Source organism: Natator depressus, chromosome 1 (assembly GCF_965152275.1).
Source record: "Natator depressus isolate rNatDep1 chromosome 1, rNatDep2.hap1, whole genome shotgun sequence".
NCBI lineage: Eukaryota > Metazoa > Chordata > Testudines > Cheloniidae > Natator > Natator depressus.
In genome coordinates this window covers 160,370,958-160,398,380 of record NC_134234.1, presented here as the reverse complement: position 1 = coordinate 160,398,380, position 27,423 = coordinate 160,370,958, and the positions used below count along the sequence as shown (strand labels likewise).

The 27,423-nt window shown below is 39.6% G+C and overlaps 1 protein-coding gene across 3 annotated transcripts in view; it reads left to right on the top strand.

Moving 5' to 3' along the window:
• The window catches only part of MORC3 (MORC family CW-type zinc finger 3), a 56,433-nt gene that overhangs the window by 16,577 nt on the left and 12,433 nt on the right, over window positions 1–27,423 (top strand). For all 3 annotated transcript variants that reach the window (XM_074970168.1, XM_074970178.1, XM_074970170.1), the window contains exons 3-13: window positions 1,998–2,130; window positions 3,184–3,398; window positions 3,698–3,845; window positions 6,819–6,969; window positions 8,254–8,385; window positions 8,616–8,735; window positions 14,474–14,571; window positions 18,898–19,002; window positions 19,156–19,278; window positions 19,373–19,447; window positions 20,315–20,357. In XM_074970168.1, the coding sequence (XP_074826269.1) occupies window positions 1,998–2,130; window positions 3,184–3,398; window positions 3,698–3,845; window positions 6,819–6,969; window positions 8,254–8,385; window positions 8,616–8,735; window positions 14,474–14,571; window positions 18,898–19,002; window positions 19,156–19,278; window positions 19,373–19,447; window positions 20,315–20,357 (1,343 nt within the window). The remainder of the gene's footprint in view (window positions 1–1,997; window positions 2,131–3,183; window positions 3,399–3,697; window positions 3,846–6,818; window positions 6,970–8,253; window positions 8,386–8,615; window positions 8,736–14,473; window positions 14,572–18,897; window positions 19,003–19,155; window positions 19,279–19,372; window positions 19,448–20,314; window positions 20,358–27,423) is intronic.

The following is a 27,423-nucleotide window of genomic DNA, read 5'->3' as shown; positions in this document are numbered from 1 at the left end:
ACTTGTGGCACCTTAGACTAACAAATTTATTTGAGCATAAGCGTTCGTGAGCTACAGCTCACTTCATCGGATGCATTCAGTGGAAAATACAGTGGGGAGATTTATATACATAGAGAACATGAAACAATGGGTGTTACCATACACACTGTAACCAGAGTGATCACTTAAGCTGAGGTCTTACCAGCGGGGGGGGGACGCGGGGGGACCTTTTGTAGTGATAATCAAGGTGGGCCATTTCCAGCAGTTGACAAGAACTTCTGAGGAACGGGAGGGGGTGGGGGGATAAACATGGGGAAATAGTTTTACTTTGTGTAATGACCCATCCACTCCCAGTCTCTATTCAAGCCTAAATTAATTGTATCCAGTTTGCAAATTAATTCCAATTCAGCAGTCTCTCATTGGAGTCTGTTTCTGAAGTTTTTTTTGTTGAAGTATTGCCACTTTTAGGTCTGTAATCAAGTGACCAGAGATTGTACCCAGAAGTCACCTACTACAGGACAAGCCCAACAAAGAAAATAACAGAACGCCACTAGCCATCACCTTCAGCCCCCAACTGAAACCTCTCCAATGCATCATCAAGGATCTATAACCTATCCTGAAAGATGACCCATCACTCTCACAGATCTTGGGAGACAGGCCAGTCCTTGCTTACAGACAGCCCCAGAACCTGAAGCAAATACTCACCAGCAACCACACACCACACAACAAAAACACTAACCCAGGAACCTATCCTTGCAACAAAGCCCGTTGCCAACTGTGCCCACATATCTATTCAGGGGACACCATCATAGGGCCTAATCACATCAACCACAATATCAGAGGCTCGTTCACCTGCACATCTACCAATGTGATATGTGCCAGGAATGCCCCTCTGCCATGTACATTGGTCAAACAGGACAGTCTCTACATAAAAGAATAAATGGACACAAATCAGACGTCAAGAATTATAACATTCAAAAACCAGTTGGAGAACACTTCAATCTCTCTGGTCACTTGATTACAGACCTAAAAGTGGCAATTCTTCAACCAAAAAAACTTCAAAAACAGACTCCAACGAGAAACTGCTGAATTGGAATTAATTTGCAAACTGTATACAATTAACTTAGGCTTGAATAGAGACTGGGAGTGGATGGGTCATTACACAAAGTAAAACTATTTCCCCATGTTTATCCCCCACCCCCCCACTGTTCCTCAGACGTTCTTGTCAACTGCTGGAAATGGCCCACCTTGATTATCACTGCAAAAGGTCCCCGTGTCCCTGCCCTTCCGTTCTCCTGCTGGTTATAGCTCACCTTAAGTGATCATTCTGGTTAGTGTGTATGGTAACATCCATTGTTTCATGTTCTCTATGTATATAAATCTCCCCACTGTATTTGCCACTGAATGCATCCGATGAAGTGAGCTGTAGCACACGAGAGCTTATGCTCAAATAAATTTGTTAGTCTCTAAGGTGCCACAAGTACTCCTTTTCTTTTAGCAATAGTTTAAGTGGTTCCTAAATGGCAGATCCTCATTAGTCTTTGGAAAGGCCTTTTTGTTTGAAAGCTACTTGGCAACCAGCACTCATAGCTTAACCCTACATCTTTCTGAGTAATTAGTGGTGGAAAGTCATCAGCAAACAGCCCAGATAATATGGTATCTGTCCACATGAGTGATTATAAAAATTGGTGTACACTGAGTGGGGACTGGCCTTCAAGTCTGATCCTAAAACAGCAACACTAAGCCACTCATTTTGTAGACCTTGTACAATATTTTTAACTTTTAAAAATGTCTTTAGCTGGTTTAAAAAGGAGGGTGAAGGAAAGGTGTATGGAATTTAATGTTTTATGGGTAAAAGATGGGACATCCTGAATCCACTTACCTGGGAAATATTTTCATAGAACGTTTTGGTATATAAGCCCTTCACCAGAATGATGTATTTTTGAATATTTGAATGTATGGATGCTATAGCATTTTAATTTGTGCTCTTGTTAATTTCACACTTCCCTGATTTTCAGACAATGCTTATGATCCAGATGTGAATGCAAAACAGATATGGATAGACAAAACAGTAATAAAGGGCAACATATGTTTGACATTTACTGATAATGGAAATGGTATGACTTCAGAAAAATTGCACAAAATGCTCAGGTTGGTAACTGTTTTGTGGATATTTTTATGGTCTCCCACAATCATTCCAATTTCTGGTTTCAGATTGTAATGTTCTGCTCGTTCCTGCATATTTTTATATCAAATCTGCAAATTAATTTAGTGCCTGTGAAAGTGAGACTAAGATTAGTAACTAGATGCAAACGATAGGCAGATGCTGGTCAAGCATTCATCAAGATCTGCAGTACATTTTGTTCCTGAATCACCCACCTCCATTTGTCTGTTCCTGAGCCTATTTAGAGTCAGCGGCAATACAGAAATATGTGGTTTTGTAATGTTCATAAGTGGAATAGGATAGGGGAAGAAGAGGAGGATATACTTGCTAAACTCAGGTTTGTGTGAATATAAACCCAGGTAGCGAAAGTTGAAAGGTAGTTAGCTCAGTGCCATTAACTGCCAACATAACCGTTGAGTTGCTCCTTTGATTTAGTGGGTTGTAGGTGAAATGTATTAGAATTAAGATTTTGCACATTGTTCAAAATTGCAGGTATTGTAGAACAATTAAGGGGCTGAGGAATTGCTGTAATGAACAGTTATATATTTTCTTTTTACGTGTTTTTTTTTCTAACTTACTGTTTCTTGTGAGTTAAGGGCTTAATGCTAAATTCACTGCACAACTACAGATCATCACTTTTAATGAAATGTCTTTGTCTCCTTTACCAATGCAAAATTGACTTTTGTTTACAAATTATTGCAAAAGCGATTGAGAGAAGTGGAAAAACTGTTCACCAACATCTAGTTCAGTCTTTATAATTGACTGTTGGACTGATTTGGGAACACTTTTTGTATAATCCCTTACAGATCATACCCCTTAGACATATTGAAAGATGGCAATAGATGACACTAGGGAGCAGTTTAGCATTGTAACATCAATCTGATCCTCAGCCTTTGTCTAGTTGTTGAGCAAATACATGTTTTAGCTGTGCTTTAGTCACTGGTATCAAAAGTAGAGATTAACATCTGTTTAAACCTATTTTGATATCAATCTTTTGTGGGTTTACACTTTTTACAAAATGTTCTAACAATGTGTTTCAGCTTTGGTTTCAGTGACAAAGTTACAATAAATGGCCGCATTCCAGTGGGACTGTATGGAAATGGATTTAAATCGGGATCTATGCGCCTGGGAAAAGATGCGATTGTTTTCACCAAAAATGGAGAGACCATGAGTGTTGGCCTGTTATCTCAGACCTTCCTAGAAGCTACACAGGCAGAACACGTCATTGTTCCTATAGTATCATTTAACAGGCAACATATCCTTTTGAGTATTTTCAGACCTAGAAAGTGGTGCTCTTGCATGTGTAAAAGTAGGGTGTGAAGAGCCTCTCAGGAATGCTTCTTGCCCTCTCAAGAAATGGAAATTGCAGTTGTGCTGTTGCCCTCCTCATATATAAGGAGGGATGAGGGCTATGGGGGGTTGGATAATAGCAACAAAACACTTGTCTAAGACATGTTAGGAAGAGAGCCCAGAGTACTGTGGCTATGCCAAAGAAGCTCACCTAGAAATTTATTTTAATTTGTGAAATGTTTAAGTCTTTAACTTAGTTTTTACGGCAAATAATTAATCCAGTAGAATACAAAGCCAGCCTAAAGGCCATCCAGGCATATTCTTTGTTCTCTACTGAGGAGAAGTTACTGGCAGAGCTTGATGCTATCATGGGGAAAAAAGGAACAAGAATCATCATTTGGAACCTTAGAAGGTAAGATGAAGTCCAGTGTCTGCTAAATTGTGAACTTAAGTGTTCAGTGTGCATGAGTTTGGTGGTAAGCAGCTAGACTTTAGCAGTCTTGGTGGAACAACTCTCTAAAGCTACAAAGCTAATGAGCATGAGTTGGTAGTAACTTAGTGGGAACATGCGGAATCAGACTGATAAACTTGAGAGTTACAAGGTCATTCATCCACTACCACTAAACTATCACAACAGAGCAAGTAAAATAGCCAGAGGCAAAGGGACTAAAACAAGGTCTACACTACAATGTTCTGCTGGCATAGCTATGTCTGTTCGTTATGCCAGCAAAAAACCCTGTGTTCACAGTTAATATAGGCAAAATACTTTTGTTGGTATAGCTTATGCCCTTTGAGGAGGTAGTTTAACTGTGCCAGCAAAAGAATTACTTTTGCTAGAATAAGTTGGAGCGCTGCTAGAGAGGTTTGTTGGCATTGCTATACCAGCAAAGCTTTTTGCAGTTGCAAACTAGCCCTAAAATGTGATATTTTGCTAAATCTTATCTGTTTTAATATTTTAATGGCAGTTTGAGAGAAACCAGGCAGCTCCTTAACTAAACTTTCTTGTGGCCTAGTAGTAGTATACTTAAAATGTCTGGAACTTTTCAAGTTTAATTCTAGTTTGTTGACTCTTACGGTATCTAATCCAGAATTTCCCCACATATTTACCATAGCAGAATAAAAGGCTTAATTAGTCACATTCTCAAAGTCAGTAGAAATTAGAGAACAAATTTGTTTGGTCAACTTCTCTATCCATGTGCCTCTTTAGGATTGTGCCCTATAGAATCATAGAAATGTAGGACTGGAAAGAACCTCAATAGGTTATCTAGTCCAGTCCCCTGCACTCAAGGCAGGACTAAGTAATAACTAGACCATTCCTGACAGGTGTTTGTCTAACCTGTCCTTAAAAACCTCCAATGTGAGAGGTTCTACAGTCTCCCTAGGAGATTTGTTTCAATGCTTAACTACTCTGACAAGTTTTTCCTAATGTCCAACCTAAACTGCCCTTGCTGCAATTTAAGCCCATTGCTGCTTCTCCTATCCTCAGAGGTTAGGGAGAACAATTTTTCTCCCTCTTCCTTGTAACAACCCCTTTTTGTACTTGAAAACTGTTATCATATCAGCACCCCCTCAATCTTCTCTTCTCCAGACTAAACAAACCCAGTTTTTTCAATGTTCCCTCATAGGTCATGTTTTCTAGACCTTTAATCGTTTTTGTTGCTCTCATAGACTTGAAGGTCAGAAAGGACCATCATGATCATCTAGTCTGACCTCCTGTACATTGCAGGCCACAGAACCTGCCCCACCCACCTGGGAAAGAATTCTCTATAGTAACTCAGAGCCCTCCCTATCGCTGGCTGTTGGAGATTTGCTGCTGGCGGTCGTAGATAGGCTACATGCCATTGTAGGCAGTCTCATCATACCATCCCCTCTATAAACTTATCAAGCTCAGTCTTAAAGCCAGTTAGGTTTTTTGCCCCTACTCCTCTCCTTGGAAGGCTGTTCCAGAACTTCAGTTCTCTGATTAGAAACTTTCGCCTAATTTCAAGCCTAAACTTGTTGATGGCTAGTTTATATTCTCTTCTCTCCTCTGGGCTTTCTCCAGTTTGTCCACATCTTTCCTGAAATGTGGTGTCCAGAACTGGACAAAATGCTCCAGTTGAGGCCTAATCTGCGCAGAGTAGAGCAGAAGAATTATTTCTCGTGTTTATGCTTACAATGCTCCTGCTAATACAGGGGTTCCCAAACTTGGTTCACGGCTTGTTCAGGGTAAGCCCCTGGCAGGCCCTGAGGTGCTTTGTTTACCTGAGCATCTGCAGGTACGGCCGCTCAGCCCCAGTGACCGTGGTTCGCTGTTCCTGGGCAATGGGAGCTGTGGGAAGAGGTGCGGGCCAGGCCACCGCTTCCTGCAGCTCCCATTGGCCGGGAACGGCGAACCGCGACCACTGGGGGCTGCGAGTGGCCGTACCTGCAGATGCTTAAGTAAACAGTGTTTCGTGGCCCTCTAGGGGCTTACCCTGAACAAGCCACAAGCCAAGTTTGGGAACCCCTGTACTAATACATCCCAGAATGATGTTGTGTGTGTGGTTTTTTTTTTTTTTTTTTTTTGCTGCAAGTGTTGTACTGTGGACTCTCATTTAGCTTGTGGTCCACTATAACCCCCAGATCCCTTTGCACAGTACTCTTTTTCCTAGGCAGTAATTTCCATTTGGTATGTGTGCAGTTGATCCTTCATAAGTGGAGTACTTTGCATTTGTCCTTACTGAATTTCACTCTGTTTATTTCAGACGATTTCTCCAGTTTGTCCAGATCAGTTTGAATTTTAATCCTATCCTCCAAAGCACTTGCAACCCTTCCCAGCTTGATATTGTCTGAAAACTTTAAGTGTACTCTCTATGCCATTATCTAAATCATTTATGAACATATTGAACAGAACTGGACCCAGGAGGGATCCCTATGGGACCTCACTTGATACGCCCTTTCAGCTTGACTGAGAACTATGGTCTGGGTCTGTGATTCCCCGGGTTGTCCCTATTCCCCTTTTTATAGATTGGCACTGTATTTGCCTTCCTCCAGTCTGGAATCTCTCCCATCTTCCATGAGTTTTTGAAGATAATAGCTAACGACTCATATGTCCTAAGACAGCTCCTTGAATATTTTAGGATGTATTTCTGTAGTAGTATTGTTAGGATTCATTTAGAACAAATGAATGTCATTGCAGTGTTACCTGGTAAATATTAGAGAACTCTTCTTCAAAGATATGTTCCTTTTTAATCAACCATACTTTAGAATCTCCAGCTGAAATAAGCTTGCCTGCTAAAATCTTCCTATTCCACCCTTCCGTGGTACCCTGCCTTCAGTAATTGTTTTGGGTTATTCGTTTATTTTTAATTTTTTAAATTTAATATAAATTTATTTTATTTATATTTTGGACTGCCTTCCACAGAGATAAAGATGGAGAAACAGAACTCGATTTTGATAAGGATAAATATGACATCAGAATTCCAGAAGATTTAGATGAAGCAACAGGGAAAAGAGGGTATAAAAAACAAGAGAGACAGGACCAGATTGTGCCCGAAAGTGACTATTCACTAAGGGTAAGTATACTGGGTTTTTTTTGTTTTTGTTTTTGTTTGTTTTTTTTTTAAATAAAGTAATCAGTGACAAATCTGGAAAGTAGGTTAAAATATTTGTTTTCAATGAGAATGATTATACTACAGCAGCATTGGCCATAAAATATTTTAAAGACAGTCCATTTGCTTTTGCAGTATGTGTCTGTGATGCTTCCCCAGGGTGCATCTCAGCTTCTCCAGGATTGTGAGGCACCTAACTATAACCTGCCCTTAGTGTGAGGAAGCCTTGTTGCTGTGTGTCAGCTCCCTGACTCTGCCAGTCATGGGCAACACAAGCACTCCCTTCTCAGCCTATGCTTGCTCCACTGTCTCTCTGCAGGTCAGTGATAGATATGGTCCAACCTCCAAGCCCTTGAATGTCTTCCTAGTACCCAGCCCCTGTTCCACTGGAAATACTCAATATTCACAGATTTGGTGCTCCCAGTTGCAGTACACTGCAGTTTCTAGTTTTCCCTCAGATCGCTGCTCTCTTTAACAGACAGCACTTAGATATGTTTATAGTGAAAGCAAGAAAAAGTGTATTTAACAAAGGAAAGAGATTCAAGTGATAAATAGAACTATTGGAAACAAATGGTTACATATAAAATAATGCTTTTAGAATCTAGACTTATTTAACTATTTAGGCTAGAATCTAGACTAATTTAATGCCTTGTAAAGCAAAGTTCACCCCAAAGACCTTTCACTATTTTTCAGCCAAGCCTGGGGGTGATCCTTTTTGCATGAGGCAAGCCATACTATCAGCTTGTCTCCTCAGTGAAGGAATTGTCTGTTTTCTTTCCGCCACTTGAAAACCTGCCTGTGGCCAGGGGAAGTGCCTGGGAGTGCCATGCCCCTGTTGCAAGAGCAGGATGCAGCCCAGAGAGGACAGGGAGAGGTATCGTGCAGCCCCCAGCATCTAGGCAGCAGCAACCCTGAGGCCTGGGCTCCACACATCCTAGCACTTCTGTCCCTAACTGCAGCCCTGCAAACCTGCCTGCGCCTGGGTCTTTCCATGTGGAATGATAGTGCTGGGAGCCTGTGGAGCTGCAGGCAACAAAAGTCAATAAGCAGCAAGTGTGTTGCCAATATCCAGACCAATTCCAATTCTAGTCAGTTGGATGGTTTCAGTTCCAGGCAAGATGTTTAACAGGAAGTAGTTATCAGGGTTGTTGTTAAGCAGCATTCTCTCTATATAGAGAGAGGATGTATTTATAAACCATTCATGGTTTGGTTTGGCTTGCGTAATAGAAATTACCATGTGTTTTGCAGGCTTACAGCAGTATTTTGTATTTGAAGCCAAGAATGCAAATCATTATCAGAGGACAAAAAGTGAAAACGCAGCTGATTTCCAAAAGTCTTGCATACATTGAACGTGATATTTATAGACCAAAATTTTTGGCTGTATCCTTTACTGATACGTACATCATTGCATGTGAATGGGAAGACATGATGTAAGTACGCTGTCAATTCTGTGACAAAATGTTGTGTTGCAGATATCCATTAAGATGCTATACCAAACCTGGGGGCTGATGGAATTGTTCCAGTTTGAAAGTATTGGCTCATTTTTGAATGAACTTTCAGTATGAAGAAAATCTTGGGTGATCAAATTATCCTTAACATCCAAAAACAAGGCTAAAACTGTAAGAATCACCTTTGGATTTAACTGCAGAAACAAAGACCATTATGGAATAATGATGTACCACAAAAACAGACTCATCAAAGCTTATGAAAGGGTTGGCTGTCAATTAAAGGTAAGAATTTAACCTTGAAAAAGATAATATTTGTGAATTAGAAACTAGTTTAATTGAGAACTATAATAGTAATAAAATACTGATTTTTAAGAAATGTTATATTTTGATGTAGCTTTTGTAATATCCTTGGTTTCTGTAGTGTCAGTGCATCAGTTTAATACTGAAAGTTGTACTAAGAACTTCATGATAAATGCTTGCTTTAGTACTAAACTTGATGTACAAAGTGTAGGCAAGAATGTGTCACTTTTAGGAGAAAGGAGGGACTCGAGAATCATAGAAATGTAGGGCTGGAAGGGACCTCGAAATAATCAGTCCAGCTCCTGGTGCTGAGTCAGGTCCAAGTAAACCTAGCCCATCCATGACAAGTTAGTCAATCTGTTCTTAAACATCCAGTAATAGTGATTCACAACCTTCCCTATACCAGAGGTTTAACTACCCTTGTAGACAGAGTTTTTTTATAATATTTAACCTAAACTCCCTTGCTTTAGTTCAAGCCCGTTGCATCTTACCCTGCTTTCAGTGGACATGAACAATTGATTTATCCTCTTTATAACAGCCTTTAACGTACCTGAAGACTTCTCAAGTCCCCCCCATAATCTTCTTTCCTCAAGAAGACATGTCTAGTTCTTTTAACCTTTCCTTATAGGTTCTAAACCTTTTATCATTTTTTTTTGTTCTCCTCTGGACACTCTCTCCAATTTGTCCACATTTTTTCTAAAGTGTAGCACCTAGAATTGGACGCAGTACTCCAGCTGAAGCCTCCCCAGTGCCAAGTAGAGACAGACAGTTACCTCCTGTCTCTTACATACAACACTGCTGTTTATACACCCCAAGTTATTAGCGTTTTTCACAACTGTATCACATTGTTGACTGATACTCAGTTTGTGATCCACTACAACTCCCAGATCTTTTTCTGCAGTACTACTGCCTTGCCATTTATTCCCCACTTTTGTAGTTGTGCATTTGATTTTTCCTTTAAGTGTAAGGTACTTGTCTTTATTGAATGTCGTCTTGTGTGATTTCAGACCAATTCTCCAATTTGTTACGGTAATTTTGAATTCTAATCCTGTCCTCCAAAGTGTTTACAAACCCTCCTAGCTTGCTGTCATAATTGTTTTATAAGCATACTGTCCACTCCATTATCCAAGTCATTAATGAAAAATTGAATTGGACCAGACCCAAGACTGACACTTGTAGGACACTACTAGATATGTCCTTCCCATCTGACAGAGGACCACTGATAACTACTCATTGAGTATGGTCTTTCAACCACTTTTGCGCCCACCTTACAGTAATTTCATGGAGACCCCATTTTCCTAGTTAGCTTGCGAGAATGGTCATATGGGACTGTGTCAAAAGCCTTAATAAAATCAAGTGATATCACATCTACTACTCCCCCCTCCCCCAATCCACGAGGCTAACAACCCTGTCAAAGAAGGAAATTAAGTTGGTTTGACATGATTAGTTCTTGATAAATCCATGTTGGCAATTTACTTATAACTCTGTTGTACTTTAGGTGCTTACAGGTTGATTGTTTAACAATTTGTCCCAGTATCTTTCTAGGTATCAAGGTTAGGCTGACTGGTTTATAATTCTCCAGGACCTCCCTGTTCCCCCTTTTTAAAAATAGGTAATATGTTTGCCCTTCTTCAGCTGTCGGGGACCTTACCTACCCTCCATGTGATCTTGAAGATAATTGTTAATGATTCAGAGATTGCTTCAGCTAGTAACTTAAGTACCCTTAGGATGAATTTCATAAAGCCCTCTGACTTGAATACATCTAACATATCTAAATATTCATTAACTTGTTCTTTCCCTGTGTTGGCTTGTATTCCTACCCCTTGTTAATATTAGTTGTGTTGTATCTGTTAACCTTTTTAGTGAAGACTGACGCAAAATAGGCATCTCAGCCTTCTCTGCCAAGTAGAGGACCTACACTTTCCTTGGTCTTTCTCTTAATGTATTTAAAGAACCTCTTAGCCTTCTATACCTCTCGCTAGGTGTAATTCATTTTGTCTCTTAGCGTTTCTGATTTTCTCCCTATATGCTTGATGAATTGCTAAGTACAAAAGAATACCACAAAGCTTCCACTTCTTTGTAGGATTCTTTTTTGATTTTTCAGGTGATTCAAGAGTTCCTGATGGAGCCATGTTGACTCCTTACTATAGTCCTGTTTCCTGCATATCAGGATAGCTTGAAGTTGTGCCTTTAATGTTATCTTCTTGAGAAACTGCCAGTTCTCTTTTAGCCCTTAGATTTTCTTCCCAGGGGACGTTACCTACCAGTTCTCATAGTGTGTTTAAAATCCCCCCCCACCTTGTCCTTATAGAGTCATAGAAATTTAGTGCTGGAAGGGACCTCAAAGTCATCAAGTCCAGCCCCCTATGCTGTGCCAGGACCAAGTAAACCTAGACCATTCCTGACAGGTGTTTGTCCAACTTGTTTTTAAAAGCTTCCAATGATGGGTACTCCATGACCTCCCTTGAAAGGCTATTCCACTGTGTAACTTCCTTTTGTGGTTAGAAAGCTTTTCCTATCTCTCTTGCTGCAGATTAAGCCCATTACTATTTGTCCTACCTTCAGTGGACATGGAGAACAATTGATCACTGTCCTCTTTATAACAGCACTTAACATAATTGAAGACTCTCAGGTCTGGTCTCTCTCTCTCTCTCTCTCTTCCCCCCCCCCCCCCCCACCTTTTCTCATGACTAAACATGCCCAGTTTTTTAGCCTTTCCTTATAGGTCAGGTTTTCTAAACCTTTTTATCATTTTTTGTTGCTCTCCTGTGGACTCCTCCCAATTTGTCCACATCTTTTCCAAAGTATGGTGGCCAGAATTTGACACATTACTCCAGTTGGGGCCTCACCAGTGCCGAGTAGAGTGGGATAATTACCTCCTGTGTCTTGCATGCAACAGTCCTGTTAATACACCCCAGAATCATATTAACCTTTTTTGCAGCTGCATCACATTGACAACTCAGTTTGTGGTTCACTGTAACCCTAAGATCCTTTTCAGCAGTACTACTACCTAGATAGTCCCCGTTTTGTAGTTGTGATTTGATTTTTTTCTTCCTAAATGCAGTACTTTGTACTTGTCTTTATTGAATTTCATCTTGTTGAATTCAGATCAATTCTTCAATTTGTCAAGCTCATTTTGAATTTTAAACCTGTCCTCCAACGTACTTACAACCCCCTCCAGCTTGGTGGTGTCTGCCGATTTTTATAAGCATACCCTCTACTCTATTATCCAAGTCATTAATGAAAATATTGAATAGTACCAGACCTAGGACTGACCCCTTTGGGATCCCAGTAATTATGCCCTCCTAATTTGACAGCAAACTGATAACATTTGGGTACAGTCTTTCAACCAGTTGTGCGCCCACCTTACAGTAATTTCATCTAGACCACATTTCCCTGCTTTGCTTATGAGAATGTCATGTGGAACTGTGTCAAAAGCTTTACTGAAATCAAGGTATATCATGTCTACTGTGTTCCTCCATCCACTAGGTCAGTAGTCCTATCAAAGAAGGAAATTAAGTCAGTTTAGCATGATTTGTTCTGGCAAATCCATGCTGACTCTTCCATATAACCCTGTTCTCCTTCAGGTGCTTACAAATTGACTGTTTAATAATTGCTCCAGTATCTCTGCAGGTATTGAAGTTATGCTGACGGGTCTATAATTCTCCAGGTCCTCTTTGGTTTCCCTTTTTTAAAAATAGGTACTACATTTGTCCTTCTCCAGGCTTCTGGGACCTCTCCTGTCCTCCAGGAGTTCTCAGAGATAATTGCTAAGAGCTCTGAGATGGCTTCAGCTGGTAGCTTAAGTACTCTAGCATGAATTTCAGCAGGCCCTGCTGACTTGAAATACATCTAACTTATCTAAATATTTGTTAACCTGTTCTCTTCTTATTTTTGTTTGCATTCCTTCCGACTGGGTGTCGGTATTAATTGTGTTGAGTATCTGGTGGTCATTAACCTTTTTAATGAAGACTGCAACACAATAGGCATTAAGCACCTTAGCTCTGTTGATGTTGTCAGTTATTAGCTCTCATTCTCCGCTAAGTAGAGGACCCACACTTTTCGTAGTCTTTTTCTCTTGGTCCTACGGTATTTAAAGAACCTCCTCTTATTCCCTTTTACGTGCCTTGCCAGGTGTAACTCATTTTGTGCCTTGCCCTTTCTGATTTTTGTTTCTACGTACTTATGCTGTTCTTTAGTACTCCTCCTTATCTATTTGACCATGTTTCCGCGTTTTATAGAATTTTTTTTTTTTTGATTTTTCAGGTCATTAAAGAGCTCCTGATGGAGCCTTTTTGGCCTCTTCCGAAGGAAAGATAGAATAGTTTGCAGTTATGCCTTTAATATTGTCACCTTGAGGGAACTGCCAGCTGTCCTGAACTAATTTTTCCCTTAGATTTTCTTCCCATTGGACTTTTACCTATGAGTTCTTGGAGTGTGTTAGTCTGCTTTTTTGCTAACCAGTGGAGTATTTTAAAATGCTGAACATGTATTTGAGGGAGGTGTGAGGTGAGAAATAGAAACAACAAATAATTGCCAAGTTATTAGCTACTGAGTATTCTATAATAGTAATATCTGAAAGAAAAGTTTTATATATTGTTGTCTACATCAAAGATCCTTTGAAGTTGGAATTTTCCCTTACCTTTTTATGTCCTTATTCTGCTGCTTTTGCTCCTTCCTTTCTTTAGAATGATGAAATCAGCATTTCATGGTCACTTTCACCCAAATTGCTTTCTGCCTTCAGATTCACAATCAATTTCTCCCTGTTGGTCAGAATCAAGTCGAAAGTGATTGTCCCCATAGTTAGTTCCTCCACTTTCTGAAACAAAATTTGTCCCTGATACATTTCCAAGAACTTATTGGACATTTTTTGCTTTGCCTGTATTACTTTTCCAACAGATGTCTGGGTTGTTCACGTCTCCCCATTAGTACCAGATGTGTTTTTGATATTTGTTTTGTTTTAGAAGTGCCTCAACCACTTCTTCCTCCTGATTTGATGGGCTATAATATACCCATACCATGATGTTACCCTTATTTTTCCCTGGGTTATCTTTACTGAGAAACTTTAAACCTGTCTGCCTCTCACCACCTTCTGGACCTCAGAACAAGCGTATATATTCTTGATGTATAACGCTACATCACCTGCCTGTCCTTCTTGAACAAATTATACCCCTCTATACCAATAGTCCAGTCATAAGATTTATCCCACCAAGTCTTTGTGATAGTTTAGCTTATGTACTAATTATTCCCCATACTCCTTGCATTTGTGTATAGACATCTGAGATGATGAGCAGATTCCCCACTGATTTCCCTCTTGTTGCTCCTGTGACCCTATTGTAATTTTCCATGTCTTCCTCCCTTCCTCCGAACATCTAGCCCTCTGTTAACATGGGTTTTTTATGCTTACCTATGAGCTTTTGTCACCTGCCCACTTTGGACCTATTTTAAAGCCTTCCTTTATCCACATTGGATATGTTTTCACCCATGATAGGTACAAAATACAAGACAATTCCATTTTTTTCCCCAAGAGGAACTACATGTCAAAATTTAATTTTGTAACTTCAGCTCAAGTGGCTTGTAAACTTTTTTCCAACAAACTTGTTGCTAAATTGAATATATTTTGTAAAATCCAAACTATCAATTGTTTTCTCTTTGTAAGTAGGAATGTTTCAGTATAAAAGTTGGCATCTTTTTCTAATTTTTATATTAATCTTTTACAGGCAAACAACATGGGTGTTGGTGTAGTTGGGGTTATAGAATGTAACTTCCTAAAACCAACTCATAATAAACAAGATTTTGATTATACCAATGAATACAGGTGAATATATATGTATTTTATCTAGACATATTATAAAATGGGTTTACAGTAGGTGCATTAAATACTTTTCATAGCATGCTATTTTCTTAGCTATAAAATGTCAGTTTTTTTTCCCCTAAGTATTGCATAAGTACTTTGTAATCTGAAATTGTCATGAAATACTACCACCACTTTGGACAGTAATAGCTACCAAATTGAAAACAAAGGTAGTTAATTCTGTTTTAAAAAGTTACTTTATCTTTCAAACACCTACATGCTTTTCTATTTAAATGCATCTTTCTGTGGATAGAGTTAACTGGCTGAAAAGCTGAATTCATATGCTAACCAGTGGGGTATTTAAAATGCTGAATGTGTATTTGAGGGAAAAGTGAGGTGGGAAATAGAAACAACAAATAATTGCCAAGTTAATTGTGTGTTCTTTAATACTAATATCTGCAAGAAAAGTTTTATATATTGTCATCTACATCTGAAGATACTTTGGAGTTGCTATTTTTCCTTGTTTTTTACATGCAAAGATAAGTAATTGGCTTACTGGAGAGTGTATTTAAGGAGTCTCAAAATTAATGCTCTAGTTAAAGCTGTAAATTAGTAATTTGTCCATTTTTTAATAATAAAAGTTGACTCATCCTTTTTAAAATTCTGAGATACAGCTTTCCTGTTTCTCTGGTAGGCTTAGCAATATCAATCACCTGTAACCGAAGGAATTGGATAGGTCATGAGACTGGAAATTCTGTTTAAATTTTAGATTTGGCAGATGAACCATAAAGTAAGCAGCTCAGATTTCTCAGCCGCATAGGGTTGTGGTAACTAACTGGGATTTGGAGCTGCTCTGTAATAGTTTATGAATAGTGCATGTTGACCTGATTGGGATGTTTTGTATGAATACAGTGGTTTAGTATAATGTGGGGGTGGATGGAGAACAAGCAGGAAGGGAAAGAATGGCTCAAGATAAGCCACTTGTCTCGTAACTAGTCAAGTGTTTGACAATTCCAGGACAGAAAAAGGCTTTTGATCAATGGGATCTAAACTCAAAAAGAACACTCTTTCAAGAGGGAGGATAGCTGTTTGGGGGAACCAGACTAAAACCCCGGATCCTTCTGAGGGTATCTGAAGAAGTTAGGCCTGCTTAGGTTACTTTAAGGGAAGAAGTACAGGTACCTGAACTCACTTGGACCTGTTAAGTACAATTGATCCACAGTATACTGTAGCCCAGGGCCTGGTCTCAAGAATGGGAGAATTGCGGAATCCCACCTGTTGACAAAAAGTAGACAATTGTTTGATTATACTCATGATTTGTTCTTATATGTTCAAGATACCAAATAACCAAACTTACCCAAATTTATTGTTTAAACACAAAGCCGTATGGGAAGGAGACATACGTGCCTTCTTTCTGGGAAGCAATTCTTACACAGAAAATGTGCTTCTAAGATAGCTTATCACAGGAGCAGGCAAACTTTTTGGCCTGAGGGCCGCATTGGGTTTCAAAAATTGTATGGAGGGCTGGTTAGGGGAGGGGGGCGTGGCCCAGCCTCCACTCCCTATCCATGTCCCCCTTCCCCCCCCCCCCCCCCATTTCTCATCCCCTGACAGCGCACCTCCCTGTTCCCTGATGGTGCACTCCTCCTCCCCCCCCCGGCGACTCTTGTGAACAGAATTGTGGGGAGAGCATGATGTATTCAGTTTACATATACAAAAAGTGTTGGGAACTTGTTAACAAACTGTGTGGATAATACCTGTTAATGGGATGTATGCAATCTCTAATATATAATATAGACAAACTATATATAATATAGAGGAACACACCATAAGATAAGTAAAGGGACAAGGCCTAACACATGAGGAGGTTGCATTCAGAGATACCAGACTGGGAACAGAGATTCGGGTAACTCTTATGTACAATGACAGTAGCTTTCTCAACTTTTATCTAAGATTGTGCTTATTGTATTTATTAAACAGTGAAGGTCTATATATATTTTCTCTCATTTGAAGAGAGTTTGGGAGACTTCAGAAATAATTCAGTTAACTGAGGTGAATGGTAAATATTTAGTGAAAAATATTGAAATGTAATACACTAGTACAATTTTATATGAACATTAGTGATATCTTACCCGCCCTTCCCCCACCACCTTTCCAAAAACACCTAGCTTTTGTGCATCTGCTCCCATCACCCTATGAAGTCTGCTTTCCTTGTCCTCCCTTAGGCTTCAACCCTGCAACTGAATATGCTCCTGAAAACCTGTCTGCTTGTAGGAGCTCTGTTGACTTTGGTTATGATGTCAACTCTGTTCCTCCTTTACTGCCTCTTTCTTGTATACCCATAATTGTTCCCACTAGTCTCATCTGTATTTCCCATTAGACAAGTATTTTCATTTTTACAGATCATGTTTGGTCTTGTAGAATCCTTTGTTCATTTGGTCCAAAACCATCCTACTTAATTCATGTACTATAACTTTTGCTCCGCCTTGCTTATTTCCATGTCTTTGCCTCTTCAATTCACTGGCTTCTTATACATTTTGCTATGCTACTTACTCCTGCCTTCCAGTTTGCTTGCTTCCTTCATGTTATGATTCGCTTTTTTTGTGGCTGTCTACATTTGTGTTCTTTCTAGACCTCTCTTTGGAACATTCATTTGCTCTTTTTTGTTTTTCTGACTTAAAATCTTTAAATCCAATCTCAAAACTTCTCTTCATCTTCTAAGTTTGTTGTGATCTTGCTGAGGACTTTTGCATGTCTGACTTAATGACTATCCAAGACTATCGAATAACAGGCTCAATTGGAATTGATGTTCAATCAGAGATTAATAGAGCACTCTACAGAAAGAATAGATAATTACTACCCTAGGTGTTAGGTAAAGATCTGACGCTGTGTCTCTTCTTCACTGTTACAGGTGGGGAATGAAACTGTGCATCCCACCAAAGTTCCAAAACTTCTATTATATAGGGATTTTAGCCCATGACCCTTCTTTGCCAAAAATACCCTCCCAGAACTATGTTCTGATGTCATTTCTTATGTTCTGATGGGATTTCCTTTAATATCTGTACGTTCTTAGTTTTCCTGATTTATGTGAAGGCATAATTTTTTACAGCTGAGGACCAACATTTTTCAAGATAATATCTCTCAGGGAGTTGTTCTTCCCCCATAAGCATTCTTCCCTGTTGATTCCCCAGTAGGAAACATCTGCTGTAACAATCATCCCTCATCAATCCATTTTATATGTAATGCTTATGTAAGCATTATATTATAACATTTTTTTTAAAGGAATGGTTTCCATGAATATTTGGAGTTTTATAGACATGGAAGCACCACAGATTATTAGATACATCCTAATGCATACAATTAATGAATAGGGTTACTTATAGGTCAAGGACCAGTATTCAGGGCCTTAGAATTCCACATACTCTTTATTCTTTAGAATCTTTGTTAATATCATAGTTAATATGTAAATGAATCAATATACAAAAAAGAAAAGGACTAAAAGGGCTAATATTCATGAACAAGTATTAATAGGACTACCAAATGGACTACTTAAATTATTTTTTAATAGCTGTATTGCCTAATCTTTCACTATTCTTTCGAATCAAAGGCTATTTTGTTCAACTGCTGCTATTTCTACAGACTATAATTATACTTTGGGCTAAATTTTCACCACCACTGTGTTTGCCCAGAATCCCTCATATCTAAACCAGAGACTCATTCCCACAGGCCATCAGGTTACTCAATTCTAATTTTATTTCTTCTCTGAAAGTCATTTGTAAATTGGGTTTGAGACCTTTATTTTCACTATTAGTGCAAAGACTTGTCCACTATTTGAACGCGCAGTTTGCCCAAATCAAAGCCAGAAACGTATCACTAGGGGCTTGTCTACGCTACTGTGCGGGGTCGATCTAAGATACGCAACTTCAGCTACGTGAATAGTGTAGCTGAAGTCGACCTTCTTAGATTTACTTACCGCAGTGTCTTCAGTGCGGTAAGTCGACAGCTGATGCTCTCCCATCAGCTCCACTTGCACTCCTCGTTCTGGTGGAGTACCGGAGTTGACGGGAGAGCACTCAGCGGTCGATTATCGCATTTTTACTAGACGCGATAAATTGACCTCCGCTGGAACGATCGCAGCCTACCGATCCGGCGGGTAGTGTAGACAAGCCCTAAGTTATTGACACGTAAGACTTCACACAAGTCCAGCGCTTTAGTTTAAAACTACGGGTTTTTTTATTTGAATAACTTTCTGCTATAATCACACTAACTTTTCTATGCAATCTGTAAATGTTTGCCTGGCTAATAAATATTTTACAAAATGTTTCTCATGAGGCACTATTTCTTTGCTAGACTTACAATAGCAGCACTGGGAGAAAAACTTAATGATTACTGGAATGAAATGAAAGCAAAGAAAAATGAAGAATATCCTCTAGATTTGCCAGTAGAGGATCTACAGTAAGTAAGATGCCTCTAAAGCTATAATGTAAAGGCCTCAATACTAAAATACATGCATGTTAGTTTCTCTTTTCTCTACTCCTACATGATATTGCGCAGGAGTGGGGGGGAGGGGGAACATTTTCATATGAATATTTTAATGTTTCTGTACAGAAAACGACCTGATCAGACATGGGTTCAATGTGATTCATGTCTGAAGTGGCGGAAGCTTCCAGATGGAATAGATCGCTTGCCAGAGAAGTGGTACTGTTCATTGAATCCTGATCCACAATTCAGGTAAAGTGGGATCTGGAGGAATATCTAGATGCTATTGCATGTTTTACTTTTCTCAGTTAATTAGAGCACCATTTGTCTCACTACTCTTAATCAGGAATTGCAGTGTACCAGAAGAACCTGAAGATGATGACCTAATACATCCGACATATGAGAAAACTTGTAAGAAAAAGTGAGTACCAAAGACTTGTGTAAAAAGATGTACCTATTATAGAATAGAAATATGAGAAGTAAAACACCTTTAAGTTTTTAATTTACCCACTGTTTTGGGGACATTACTAAGTTACTGCATGGTTTGTGTCCTAAAAGAGCAGACCAAACCATTGTAAGGGTACAGTGTTACAAATGTCATGTTATATTTTTATATATATATCTCCTTTTAGCATGGACTGATGCAGAAATTCTCAAATTGTTCTGTGGACCACTAGTGTCATTTTTGTGTTTGACTGCTGATCACATGATGCTCTTTCTCCTCCTTTCCAGTTGCTAAATTGACAGCTAAATATGTATTAATGTAAATACTCTCGTAAGTTAATATCATTAGAGCAATTGCTGGCATTGGCTCAGGGATATTGCATAATTCTTAATTGGGGGGTGGGAAAGGTGGTCCACACAATGCATGGGAAGATGACACTCTAAGGTGTAATGCAGGCTACATAAACTGAGGATCCCTGGCCTACCCTACACATGTAGTTGGGTGTAACCAACTGCCCCAACACAGTAGTAATTTTGAGCATGAACAGGACCTTAATTGACAGTTCAGGAAGGCTACTGTTTTGAGTACAGATGAAAAGGGTTAGCTTAAAAGGGATTATTTACAGTGGTCAAATCTGACAAGTAATTGAGGTTATGCTAATTTTAACTCCTAACAGCCTTCATGCTTAAATTATATTCAGTAATTCAGAATGTTAGTGAAAACCATTGTCCATTCTTTTCATCTTTGAAAGGTGAAGAGTATTGTATTTGTTTTAAGCTAGAAATTGATTTTTACAGTGAATTATATTTTGATTTAAACTTTTTCTTCCCCTAACGTATAAAGAGACAGGGAAAAACTAAGGAGGCGACTGGAGTACAGCCAACAGGTAACTGTCTCTCTTAATCTTGATTTGCTCTTGAATTTGGTAGTTTTGGCTGTAAATGCACCTGAATGATGATTTCCCAGATGTAATTCATTCAAGAATATACATACAGTATATTGCACTGTAGCTACTAATGTGCATTTAGCGAAAGCTGTAAATTCAAAACTCTGCACACTTCAGAAGGTCAGGGGATATTTTTTTTTTCCATCTGAGTGTCAGGGGGTTTTGTTTGAGAGGAAATAGGGGAGATTACTCAAACTACTTTGTAATACATTTAAATATTTTTACATGAACATTCTGAAAGGGGCTTCAAACATAATTTACACAACACTATATTTTTAAATACGCATTTTGTTTTACTAGTACTTTTTTTAAAGGCAGTGAGCCCACTGCTCTTATTTAGAAGATGTGTAAACAAATATACACACTTCTCATGTTTAATGTTTTTATATACGCAAGTGCACACATACTATATCTGATCACATTATGCTTGTTTAAGAAGCCATATACTTTTTGACTATTTGATCAAATTAAGGTATTTAAAACAGCATTGAGAGGCTCTGTTGTGTGTCTTCTAGGTTCAACTTGCTTAATTTACAAGTAAGAATTTTTTTTAAATTGTCAGTCCTGCAAATTCAACCTCAGATCTGTATTATTGCTCGCAATAAAGGTTCCGCTGGCCAAAGTCTGCCGTCCATTCTGCACAGACAACCTTATCTTTAGTGAAAACAACAAGGAGTCCAGTGGCACCTTAAAGACTAACAGATTTATTTGAGCATAAGCTTTCGTGGGTAAAAACCCCATTACTTCAGATGTATGGAGTGAAAATTACAGATGCAGGCATAATTATACTGACACATGAAGAGAAGGGAGTTGCCTCACAAGTGGAGAACCAGTGTTGACAGGGCCAATTTGATCAGGGTGGATGTAGTCCACTCTCAATAATAGATGAGGAGGTGTCAATTCCAGGAGAGGCAAAGCTGCTTTTGTAATGGGCCAGCCACTTGTTTTTGTGGATACAGACTAACACAGCTACCCCCTGATACTTATCTTTAGTGGGAGTTTTACCTATAAAAGCTATTTGCAGAATTTGTCCTTTTATTTCAAACTTAGTTAATGTTTCAGTTGATTCATTAGATTGGAAAAAAAAATACAGGCTCTCTGGCATAACTATATTAACACTGTAGTGCTAACAAATAAAAAGTGTAAACATTTGAAAACCTGGTCCCATATATATATATATATATATATATATATATATATATATATACATATATATTCCAGATCATCTTTTTACTTTAATGACCAAATTTAGTGTGCAAGAACACTGTTAGTGTGCACTATTTTATGCACATCATAAAATATGCATATGTCTCCCTTTGCTCCCCATGTACCAAATTTTCAAATACATTTAGTAAGAAGATACCGTTTTCATAGTTATGTTTTGGGAGCAGAATTCAAAGTTCGGTGATTAATTATCAAAGTATTAAAATGTACTTTCCAAAGTAATTAAACCAACGTAAATAGAACTATTTAAATATTGAAATTACTAGAGAATATATAAAAGCAAAGCTTTCTTGAAGAAAAAAGTTTATAAAAATCTGCAGGTAACATTAAAAATATGCTCTAATAGGTAGGTCATAGTATTGTAGAACTGAAATGTACCTTGAGAGGTCTTTTAGTCTAGTCCTCTGCACTCAAGGTAGGATTAAGTATTATCTAGACCAGTGGTTCTCAACCTGTGGCCTGTGGGCCGCAAGTGGCCCACAATCAGCACACAGCTGCAGCCTACGTTACATCCTCAGGGCCATACGGGGGTGGGGGGTGTGTCTGTGTGTGTGTGTGTGTGTGTAATGTATCTAGTGTGGATGTGGCTCACATAACACACAGCGAGCCACATATGTGGCCCACAATGATAAATAGGTTGAGAACCACTGATCTAGACTATCCCTGACAGGTGTTTGTCTAATCTGCTCTTAAAAATTTCCAATGACAGAGATTCCACAACCTCCCTAGGCAATTTATTCCAGTGCTTAATTATCCTGACAAGAAGTTTTTCTTAATGTCCAATCTAATCTGCCCTTGCTGCAATTTAAGCTGCTTCTCCTATCCTCAGAGGTTAAAGAGAGCAATTTTTCTCCCTCCTCCTTGTAACAATCTCTCTTTTGTACTTGAAAATTGTTATTGCTCTTCTCTCCCCTCCTCCCCCCGGTCTTCTCTTCTCTTTAGACTAAACAAACCCAATTTTTTCAATGTTCAGTCTATAGGTCTTGTTTTCTAAACCTTTAATCGTTTTTGTTGCTCTCATAGACTTTAAGGTCAGAAAGGACCATCATGATCATCTAGTCCAGGGATCGCCAAACTCAAATCACCACAAGGGCCACATGAGGACTAGTACATTAGCCCGAGGGCTGCATCACTGACACCCCTCCCCCTGCTGCCCCAGCCCCCCACTCCACCACTTCCATGAGGCCCTGCCCCGCTCTTCCCACCCCTTCCCTGCCCCTATTTCAACCCCTTCCCCAAATCTCCGCCTCCTCCCTTGGGTTCGGGTCCCCGCTCCTCTCCCCTCCCTCCTGGAAAGTGCTAATCGCTGCAAAACAGCTGTTTGGTGGCGGGAAGCACCTGGAGGTAGGCAGAGGAGCGGGGATGTGGTGCGCTGGGGGGGGAGGGGAGGCGGCGGGGGAGGGGAGCTTGGCGGCCCCAGGAAATAACTCGGTGGGGGGCGGGGCCGCAGGGAGCTTGGTGGGCCGCAGCAAATAACTCCGCGGGCCGCGTGTTTGAGACCCCTGATCTACTCTGACCTCCTATACATTGCCAGCCACAGAACCTGCCCCACCCACCTGGGAAAGAATTATCTGTAGTAACTCAGAGCCCTCCCCATCGCTGGCTGTTGGAGAGATTTGCTGCTAGCAGTCATAGATAAGTTACATGCTATTGTAGGCAGTCTCATCATACCATCCCCTCTATAAACTTATCAAGCTCAATCTTGAAACCAGTTATATTTTTTTTGCCCCCACTGCTCCCCTAGGAAGGCTATTCCAGAACTTCAGTTCCCTGATGATTAGAAACCTTCGCCTAATTTCAAGCCTGAAATTGCTGATGGCCAGTTTATATCCTCTTCTCTCCTCTGGGCTTTCTCCAGTTTGTCCACATCTTTCCTGAAATATGGTGCCCAGAACTGGACAAAATGCTCTAGTTGAAGCCTTATCGGCACAGAGTAGAGTGGAAGAATTACTTTTTGTGTCTTGCTTACAACACTCCTGCCAATACATCCGAGAATGGTGATGGGTTTTTTTGCAACACTTCGGACTCTCATTTAGCTTGTGATCCACTATAACCCCCAGATCCCTTTCTGCAGTACTCTCTTCCTACTCAGTCATTTCCCATTGTGTGTATGTGTGTAATTGATTGTTCCTTCCTAAGTGGAGTACTTTGCATTTGTCCAATTTCATTCTGTTTATTTCCGGCCATTTCTCCAGTATGTACAGATCATTTTGAATTTTAATCCTATCCTCCAAGGCACTTGCAGTGCCTCCCAGCTTATCATCCGCAAACTTTATAAGTGTATTCTCCCTGCCATTATCTAAATCATTGGTGAAGATATTGAACAGAACCAAACCCAGAACTGATCCCTGCAGAACCCCACTAGATATGCCTTTCCAGCTTGATTGTGAGCTGCTAAGAACTACTCCCTGGGAATGGTTTTCCATCCAATTATGCACCTTTCTAGTATTCTGGTTCCTGTGATGGGTTGGATCACAGAAACCCCCTTGGGACTGCCAACTCATGTGCCAAGACTACTTCTGCCCCTGCTTTCCTGCCCTGACATCTTGGGACTTCAGTGCCCTGCCTGGTTTGAGCCAGACCCGCTAGCCTGCTGCAAACCCAGACCCAGGTCTGAACCACATCCCCTAACAGCTGCAGGCTTAATTGAAAGCAGCTTAAGAAGTCTTTCTGTCTTTAACACTCAGATGCCCAACTCCCAATGGGGTCAAACCCCAAATAAAGCCTTTTACCCTGTATAAAGCTTATACAGGATAAACTCATAAATTGTTCGCCCTCTATAACACTGATAGAGAGATGCACAGCTGTTTGCCCCCCCCCCCCCCCGTATTAATACACACTCTGGGTTAATTTAATATTTAAAAAATGATTTTATTAAATACAGAAAGTAGGATTTAAGTGGTTCCAAGTAGTAACAGACAGAACAAAGTGATTACCAAATAAAATAAACCCACAAGTCTATGCTTAATACAGTAAGAAAACTGAATACAGAAAAAACCTCACCCTCAGAGGAGTTCCAGTAAGCTTCTTTTTACAAACTAGTCTCCTTCTAGTCTGGGTCCAGCAATCACTCTCACCCCCTATGGTTACTGTCCTTCGTTCCAGTTTCTTTCTGGTAGCCTCTCCACCCCCAAAGGATATCTCTTGAGCCAGCTGAAGACAAAATGGAGGGGTCTCCCAGGGGTTTAAATAGACTTGTGGGTGGATACCCCTCCCTCCCCTGTGTAGAATCCCAGCTACAAGATGGAGTTTTGGAGTCACATGGGCAAGTCACATGTCCGTGCATGACTCAGAACTTACACATAGCAGCCACGATTCACATGCTACCTTGAATGTCCTCATGTAGACTTCTGATGTGAATTGGAGCCTTCCAAGATCCATTGACAGTTAAGTGCTTCTTGATTGGGCACTTAACTTGCAAATTCCTTTCTAAAGAAGCTGACCAAATGCTTTACTAAGGCTACTAAAAAATCAAGCAAGTACACAGCCAATATTCGTAACTTTGAATACAAAAATGATACATGCATACAAACAGGATGAATAGATTCAGTAGATCATAACCTTTAGAGATATGTTACATGGCATATGTAGCATAAAGCATATTCCAGTTATGTCATACATTCATAAGCATATTTCCATAAAGCCTTATGGGGTGCACCGTCAGTTCCCTTTTGCATTCAATAAAAAACTCTTACTTTAGTCAGACATAGGCCTGGTCTTGACCTAAAATTTAGGTCATCCTAGCTATGCCGTTCAGGGGGAATGAAATTTTCACACCCCTGAGACATACAGTTAAGCTAACCCTAAGCCCCAGTGTAGATACCACTGGGTCTACAGAACCATTCTTTCGTCAACCTAGCTACCGCCTGTCAAAGTGGTAGATTTACTACAGTGATAGAAAAACTCTTGTTGCTGTAAAATATCTACACTACAGTGGCAGTGCTGCTGCCGTAGTGCTTGTAGTGTAGACACACCTGAGTAGCTCTGTTTAGAAATGAGGTGTCCAGTCTTGAGGCTTATATTTTTCTTGTTGTTGTTGTCACTTACATCTCAACTAAGCTAATTTACAATATTTTTTTTTTGAGGATTTACTAGCTATAAAACTAGGTGCAGCCTGCCATTCGAAAAAAACACCATGTGCCCTAGTGACAAAAAGCTTATATGCTGGGAGAAAACTGCAGTGGTAGAAAGCATCAGCCTGCTATTCATGATTGAAGTAAGAAGAAAGGGGGCCAATGCAGCCCCAAAAGTGAGTGGTGCTATAGGAGATGTGATGTCCACTGTGACATATATGGCAATTTCCTGCAGTACCCTGGAAAAACATTATTGGATTAAGTTTAGCCTTACTGTATTAAGTTCATATATCATTGTGGACCAGCGATTGTATGTAATTCCATGGGGATAGGGGGACTACAGCCCTCCAGGAGCTAAGAGGGGTTGATTAGGTAAATTAGCTCACTAAGGTTTCAACACACCTCTCGAAAGGTACCACCACCTGCACAAGCTTGAATATATTGGTTCAGACTGGATTCTCTGGAGACCTGCAAACAAAGAAAGGTCTTCTGTACTTCTTCAGTTTAAACCGATGCAGGGCCACCTTTCTGATCCAACAAATGGACAGGACCTCCTGTCCAAGGGGAGACGCAGTCCTTCCTGAGAATGGTTGGATCTGGAAGGACTTGACCTGTTTGTGGACTTGCTTGTTCTGGGTTAATAGTTATCGGTCCTTGTAACCAAAGAAAAACCCTTATGTAGGGTTTGAAGGATTGACTCCTAACCGTGCCTCCCAGTAAATGCCTTGTCTACATTCCACTACTTCTGTTCTTTTTTTATATTGGTATTTGTTTTATTTGCATTATATTTTTGTTTCGTGTACCTTTTTAAAGTTTATTATTTAGCAACTCATTTTTAAGATTATAGCAGTTATAATTATTTAAATTACTATTAATACTAGCTTAAAGCACAAACCAGGGGATGCAAGATTATTTTTATCGAATAGCCTCCTAGGTTGTTATAATACATTATAAGCTTGATTTGCCTTTAAAGCATTTTTGTCATTTTAATTTTTCTTTTCCTATAATTATATTAGAAACCTGGTTCAAAATATTTATTACTACAGGTAATTTAGGTGTGAAACAGAACATAGACCAATTAAAGTAACATTTTCTGCATTTATACCAGAAGTGGGGTTTTTTAGCCACTACACAATAGTTATTATTCGCACAGACAGTTTTTACTTTACCAGCGTCACAGCGTTTCAGCCATACTGTGCAATTTGGAGACTGGTTTTTCCCCAAAGTGAATCCACATGCTAGCAACTCTGTAAGACTTTAAAGCTGCACACTGTGTCTCCCAGGTGCAAACAGCAGTACAAGCCTGGGGCTTTCCAGATCTTGCATTGTCTTGCAACAGAGGGAAAACAATTTTTTTCACACTATATGGGTTTCAGTGGTTTTGCATTTAAGTTCATGGAATTGGACCCTTGTTAGTTTTTTTGCACTGCACTAACTGGAATCTTTCTTGTACCAAATTTTAACTTGTCTGTGGTAAGAGGGTAAGTTTTCTTGCTCCATATAACTTAGGGCCACTTTTACTTTGTATAGCATGTATATCCCCCACGTACATGTTAGCATACATTGACTTAATTCCATACTTCCTTAAAAGCAATTACAAGATCTCACATGTTATATACAGTTAACAAAGATTCATTAATGAGTTATTGGTTTTGCTTATTTAATGGATATAGTACTTCTGCTATCTACTGTCAAAGTGCTTGATGGTT